Consider the following 6913-nt stretch of genomic DNA (forward strand, 5'->3'; position numbering starts at 1 on the left):
GTGGACTAGCGGGACCCAGCCCCCGGAGGTGTTGGTAGGGTCACGGAGACATGCCGAGCGGCGCCTAGCACCCTGAGGTACTGGCAGGGTCACGGAGACACGCCGAGTGCAGCCGCGGCACCCAGCCCCCGTAGCTGCTGGCAGGGTCACGGAGACATGCCGAGCGGAGTAGCGGCACCCAGCCCCCGGAGGTGCTGGCAGGGTCACGGAGACGTGCCGAGCGGCGCCCAGCACCCTGAGGTACTGGCAGGGTCACGCTGACACGCCGAGTAGAGTAGTGGCACCCAGCCCCAGAGGTGCTGGTAGGATCACGGAGACATGCCGAGCGGCGCCCAGCACCCTGAGGTACTGGCAGGGTCACAGAGACACGCCGAGTGGAGTAGCGGCACCCAGCTCCGGAGGTGCTGGTAGGCTCACGGAGACATGCCGAGCGGATCCCAGCACCCTGAGGTACTTGCAGGGTCACGGAGACACGCCAAGTGGAGTAGCGGCACCCAGCCCCCGGAGGTGCTGGCAGGGTCACGGAGACATGCCGAGCGGCACCCAACACCCTGAGGCACTGGCAGGGTCACGGAGACACGCCGAGTGGCGCTCAGCACCCTAAGGTACTGGCAGACCACATAGAAAGTTGGGAACATGCATGACATGTTCGGCAGCAGTCGCGGAGACTTGAGAATATAGTCGCAGAGTCTTAAAAATATTTAGTAACTAACGCTTATAAAAGCACGTCTTAGCTTGATCGATGGATGAGTCGAAGTAGTCGATACCCCGAGCAGGCGGCTGTCGAAGTAGTTGGCGTGACCGCTATAACCGAGCAGGTGGTTGTGCCCGAGCGGGCTGCCGTCGCGGAGGTCGGCGTGGTAACTATTTAGAATACTTGGAACAAAATATTTTTCAAAAGAACATCTCGGAAACATAAGGTAAACAAAAAAGACTGAAAAAAGAAAAAAAATACTAGGTATAGCAAAATGTAAAGGAAAAATTTATATATATATATAGATTATGCACATAAAGGATCCACATGAGTACAAATATTAAATATTGCAACGACAAAAAACTAATTGAATGGAAAAGTGAAAAAAAAACAAAAGGAAAAAAAATCAAGTACGTACCTGTGCAGGGTGGGAGCGGCTGCCGCGGTGCAGGGTGGGAGCGGCTGCCGGCACGTGGACCGCTCGTCCGTTGCGCGCCAGCAAGGGTTGGGGCGAGAGTCCTCAGAATTGGATTTACGCTTACATATATGGTGCGCGCGGTACACCGTACACGCACTGGACTCTTCCGCGGACGCTCCCCCACTACAAAATTGGTCTCAAACTATAGCCAGCATTTTTTTTATATCTTTCTATCCATTTGAGTAGGGTGACTGCATCATGGGGAATGAAAGTGATAGGGTGCTCTCACCTAAGAGGGGGAGGGGGTGAATTAGGTACTAATAAAAAACTTGACCATTGGCTCAAACTAGTTTGCACAAAACTTAAACTAATTCAACCTATCTAGATGTGCAACTAGTTTGTTCTAGTGTGAAACCCCTATCCCAAAAGAGTTATGCACCCTATAGCTTTTCCTAACAAGAAACTATTCTATGAAAGTAAAAGCACAAAGGTTGCAAGTATTAAATGCGGAAGCTTAAAGAGCGGGATAGGAGATAGCAAACTCTTGACGCGGGTGTTTATCCCGTGGTTCGGTTAGCCACAAAGGCACACCTACATCCACGTTGTTGTAGCACTCACTAAGAGTATTGCTACTCGGCCACCAAATCTCTTCCGTGAACACAATCACGGTCACCTTGGCCCCGGGTTCCACTAAGGAGCTTCTCCACAAAGTTTGGGGGTCTCCACATCCCCCGTACAAAGTGTCGTCGCCGCTCCACACCAAGTCGGAGGGTCAATGACGTTGCCGGCGAGCTTCACGCTCCAAGGTGCCGGCGCACCAAGCTCTTGTTTTGGTTCGCTAATGAACCACAGCACAAAGGCTCGAAGCCTTGCAATCTCACTCACTAAGAGCTAATCCTTTACACACCACTCTCAAAGTGTGCTAAGGGCTAAGGATATAATCTTGATGCTCTTGTATGGCTTGGAGATGTTCTTGGGTGTGTGTGGAGGTGAGGCGTACATATAGACCACCAAGTCTTGTAGCCGTTGCTCCAACGGTCAGCAGAAAATCTGTGTATCATCGGATGAACCGATGCCTCTGCTTGGGGTAGCGTCGATTCATCCGGTCACTCTCAGACCCGAAGTAGCCATTGAGCTTCTGTCAGCTGACACAGTGACCACCGGTTCATCCGATGCTTAGCCGTCGGTTAAACCGGTCACTCACAGCACTCAACTCTTCTGCTGACGTCATTACACCGGTGCTTTGCTCCGATGCATCACCGGTTCATCCGTGCTGAAGAATCTTCTTCTGGGCACTTTACATCATCTCTGGAACATAGTATGCCCAATGCACCGATGCCTTTCGTGGATGCGTCGGTTCAACCGGTGCCTCACAGGCTTGCATCAAAAGCCAGGCCATCGGATCATCCGACAACCATCGGATGCACCGATGCCTATAGCATCGGTTCTTCCGGTGCTACTGAAGTATCTCTGTCTTGATTTCTTTGACTTGGATTTCTTCACGGTCTCTTCAATTCTTATTAATCGAAATGTTCACTTAACAACACGGAATCTAGAAATGTTCACTTAACAATAGTATTAATCCCATTGATTGCGTTGTTAATCGATCACAAAAATCACTCGAAATGGCATAAATTGTGCCATGTTCGTTTCAGGGAACCTGAAGGCCCACCTTTACTTTCTCCCCGTGGCTGAAATTGGGTTCAGTTTCTTGTATTCCTCACTTCAAACGGCACATCTGCTTCTCATACTGTCTGTGGCCACGGTAACCAACTGAAGGTGAGATATTATTGGAGGAAAGCACGCCGAAAGAAGATCATATGTAATTTTCCCATCGTTCTATTGCAGAACCTGATGATCAAGCACTTTGTTTTCCTCCAACTCTCATTTTCAGTACCTGTCAAAGCACTTCAACACAGCCAACACTTGGCATGGGCAACAGTGAGGACGGGGAAAGAATGTGGATTAGACGTTGAGATGCTACTCTACATTGGCCCTGTTTGGATACCAGGGTTATAGTTGGAGTTGGCTTTTTTGCCACTCTAACCCAAAAAAATCCAAACAGGGTGGGTTAGAGTGTATCTAACCCACCCCAAAAAACTATCCCCTCCAAGGGGTGCTTATTTGGGTTTGTAACGAATATAACACCATTTAGGCAGCGGAGGCTAGGCCGAAGGAGGGCGGCGCCGTCGAAGAGGAGCCGCCGGAGGGGATATGCCGGGGAGGGAGGGAGAGGGAGAGACTGGCACTGGGAGGAGGCGCAAAGAGAGAACAGTGGAGAGAGAAAGGGAAGAGGGGAAGAAAGAGGTGGCCACACCAGATCTGGCTAGAAAGATGATTTAAAAGAGCCAAATAATTGAAAAAGTGTTTTTATTGTAGTCTAACCCTTGCATCCAAACACCATTTTAGTTAGAGTTAGTTCAGAGTTAGTCATGAGCTAGAAACTAACTCTAACATGTAATCCAGTTAGAGTATCCAAACAGGGCCATAGTTGTGGAAGTGCAGCTCTGCATGCAGCCACTACGAAAATTATAGCTATCAAGAGAAGAAGATATCCTTGGGAGTCCACAAGAGTAGCTGCATTCTATTTTAATTACACTTGTCCTGTCCTAGCACCTAGCACTGTTGAAAAGCTGCAAGATACTCCTGGTTTGGCTTCTTTCCACATGCAGTTGGCCAGGCTCCAGTTTTTTTTTAAGAAAAGGGGTGCCTGAAATTTTATTGCAAAAGATAACGATGTCTTTACAGGTTACAAGAGGCTAGTAAACTACGGCAAATATCGAGGCAAGGCTGCACGGAGGCAGCTTTACTGCCCTTCTGCACGAAATTTTACATATCGATAAATTTGTTGCTTACAACAAGATCTATCGACCGCTGAAAAAAATATCGGCTTGGGAACACACAAAGCAAAACATATGTACTCCCTCCATATAAGAAATAGATGACGTTTAGAACAGCGACACGGTCTTCAAAGTATAACTTTGACCGCTTATTTTTATAAAAATATTTGTTGAAAAGTGATATATGTATATTTTTATGAAAATGTTTCTTAAGACAAATCTATTCATATAATTTTCACATTTTCAAACTCAATAACTTAAAAATTGTTCATGATTTATATTCTCAATGTTTGACTCAAATCTTGTCCAAAACGTCATCTAAATCCTATATGGAGGGAGTAAGGTGTAAATGTCTTCTTATATTATATATTGTTCCCAAAAGTTAATTTATTATGAAAAAATGATGTGTGCTCTTTGTACATTTATTTTTTTGCTAGAATACTTTTATCTCTAGTTTGGAACATCAGGAATCATATAGATTTTGGCAAAAAAAATCGACTCATAAATATTGATTCTCCACAAAAGATATCAAACTAGTATAATGAAAGAAGATTATTCGGCACAAAAACAAACCATAAAGCACATAACATGACAAAAGTTTACCACTACACAGTACATCACAAACATGATCAGGACCTAGACGCCTGGCACAGGAACGCGAAGGATGGGGCGGAGCAGGAGCCTGGATTTCCGGTGCGCGGTGATGCCGAACGCCTCGGTCATGTCGAGCTTGGCGCCGCCGGGCACCTCCCAGTCGAAGTGGAAGAGGAGGCTGGCGAGCGCGAGCTCCATGTTGGCCAGCCCAAACCCCAGGCCAGGGCACATCCTCCGCCCGGCCCCGAACGGCAGGAGCTCGTAGTCGGTGCCCTTGAAATCCGCCGCGCTTCCGCCGCCGGCCTCGAACCGCTCCGGCCGGAACGCGTCGGGGTCCCCCGGCCAGTAGCGCTCGTCGCGGCCCAGCGCCCAGGCGTTCACCATCACCGTGATGCCCTGCGGCACGTCGTAGCCCAGCACGCGGCAGGGTTCCTGGCACGCCTGCGGGATCAGGAACGGCAGTGGCGTGTGCAGCCGGAGCGTCTCGCGGATGACGAGGGGCAGGTACTGGAGCCCCGCCTCCACGAGCTTCTCCTCCCGCACCGACCCGTGCGCGGCGAAGGCGCGTCGCACCTCCGCCGTCGCCCGCTCCATGACCTTGGGGTTCTGGACGAGCTCCGCCATGGCCCACTCCAGCGTCGGCGCTGTCGTCTCGCTGCCGGCGAAGATGTCCTGCGAGCAATCATACGGAGTGTCGATCTCTAAGTAATCGGTACAGAACTAACGGATCGGATTGAATTGATTGATGAGTTGAAGATTGCTTACAGTGATGGCGACTTTGATGACGTCTGTGTCGAGGGGGATCGGCAGCTCACCATCCTTCTGTACCTTTAGCAGCACGTCGAGGAGGTCTTCGACCTCGCCGCCGTCGCCACGCTCCATCCTCTCCAGGTGGTCCTTGATGATTTCGTCGAGGATCCCGAACGAGGTTTGACGGATCTCCTCGCTGCGGCGCACGGCGCTGCTGAGCCAGCTGACGATCCGGGATGACGGCCACAGGTCGGCTGGGTTGAACCCGGCGGCGAGCACGATGGCTTCGTCGAGCGCCCGCAGCAAGACCTCGCGGTCCTTGATCCGGTCGCCCATCGCGGCGCGCATCGTGGTGTCCGTGATGAGCTCGGACAGCCGCTCGCGCATGTTCACGGCGCGAGACTCCGCCGCCGCGGCGGCGCACACGCGCAGCATGACGGCGGCCTCCTCCTCGCGGACGGCGCGGAAGGAGTTGACGCGGCGCGCGCTGAGGAGCTTGGTGATGGTGATCCGGCGGAGCTGCCGCCAGTGGGCCCCGTAGGGCGCCATGATGATCCCCCGGCCGCCGTCGGTGAGCGCCCGCATGGTGGGGCTCATCGGCCGTGTCGCGAACACCGCGTCGTGCGTCCTCATCACCTCCCGCGCCGCCTCCCGGGACGACACCACCAGCGTGGGCACCTCGCCGAGCTGGAGCAGCATGAGCGGCCCGTGGCGCCGCGCGAGGTCACGCATCGCGTGGTGCGGGAGCTTGCCGATCATGTGGTGCAGGCTGCCGATGATTGGCAGCTGCCATGGCCCCGGTGGCAGCCGCAGGCCGTGCTCGGGCGCCGCGGCGGAGCGCCGGCGCTTGGCGAGCAAGATGACGAGCAGCGAGACGAGAGCTAATACGAGGTAGAGGCAGTGCTGGTGGTCTTCCATTGGTGTTGCTCCCAATGCAAGCTCCTGGTGATTGGTGTGGCTTTGCTAGCTTAGTAAGCTGCAACTTAAATAGCAGAGCAGTGAGTGGTGGTTCTCCGTAACCTAAAATAATAAGCAGTGAGGCTGAATTGTTTATTGGTGATTGTTTGCCAGGTGGTTACGTGGAAGTAGCAGTGTAGCACCCAACTCCAGCTATCTTGGGGTCAAACCATGTGCGCTCCCTGCATGTTGATTGCCTCGGAATAACCGCCACCATGTGACTTCATGCGACGAGTCAAACATCGAGACGATGGTCGGGAATATTTCTACAGAAAAAATATATTTCCTGATTTTATATGACCAATTACAACCAATAGTAGAAAAGGACAATTAATTTCAACATTTTTAGATTCACATTGTTCTCGAAATTCTCTAATACCGGTATAGGTAATGATTTTGTGAAGCCATCAGGAAGCCATGTGCTCAAATTTTAGATTTTTGTGAGAAACTCGTTTAAGGATTGAAGCCAAATTTCAGAATTGAAACCACATACGAAGCTTATGTCGGTTGGGCCGAACCAGTGGTCGACCAAACCAGCACCGACTCCCATGCTATCATTCCATTGCATTTTTCAAACTTCGGTGGACGACAAACAATCGATTGAAGAAGACGAAGAGAGAACTCTTCGATATAATTTTATTTTCTTTACGTCGTTGTTCT

At 51.1% G+C, this 6913-nt stretch overlaps 1 protein-coding gene across 1 annotated transcript; it reads right to left on the bottom strand.

The window, feature by feature from the left end:
- Positions 1-4427: 4427 nt before the first annotated feature.
- LOC120711551 (zealexin A1 synthase-like) lies at positions 4428-6285 on the bottom strand. The gene is made up of 2 exons (XM_039997108.1): positions 5312-6285; positions 4428-5218 (listed from the first exon to the last, which is right to left on the bottom strand). The coding sequence occupies exons 1-2, from the start codon at positions 6212-6214 to the stop codon at positions 4589-4591; spliced, it is 1533 nt and encodes a 510-aa protein (XP_039853042.1). The 5' UTR covers positions 6215-6285; the 3' UTR covers positions 4428-4588.
- Between the last annotated feature and the right edge of the window lie 628 nt (positions 6286-6913).

The sequence above is a fragment of the Panicum virgatum genome, chromosome 6K, assembly GCF_016808335.1.
Source record: "Panicum virgatum strain AP13 chromosome 6K, P.virgatum_v5, whole genome shotgun sequence".
NCBI classification, from domain to species: Eukaryota; Viridiplantae; Streptophyta; class Magnoliopsida; order Poales; family Poaceae; genus Panicum; species Panicum virgatum.

What these genes read in the sequence shown, in the direction of transcription:
- LOC120711551 (XM_039997108.1), bottom strand. Translation starts at nt 6,214, where the DNA reads ATGGAAGACCACCAGCACTGCCTCTACCTCGTATTAGCTCTCGTCTCG. An exon ending in TCATCAAAGTCGCCATCACT is followed by an intron (nt 5,219 to 5,311) that starts GTAAGCAATCTT and finishes GATTGCTCGCAG; the next exon opens with GACATCTTCGCCGGCAGCGA.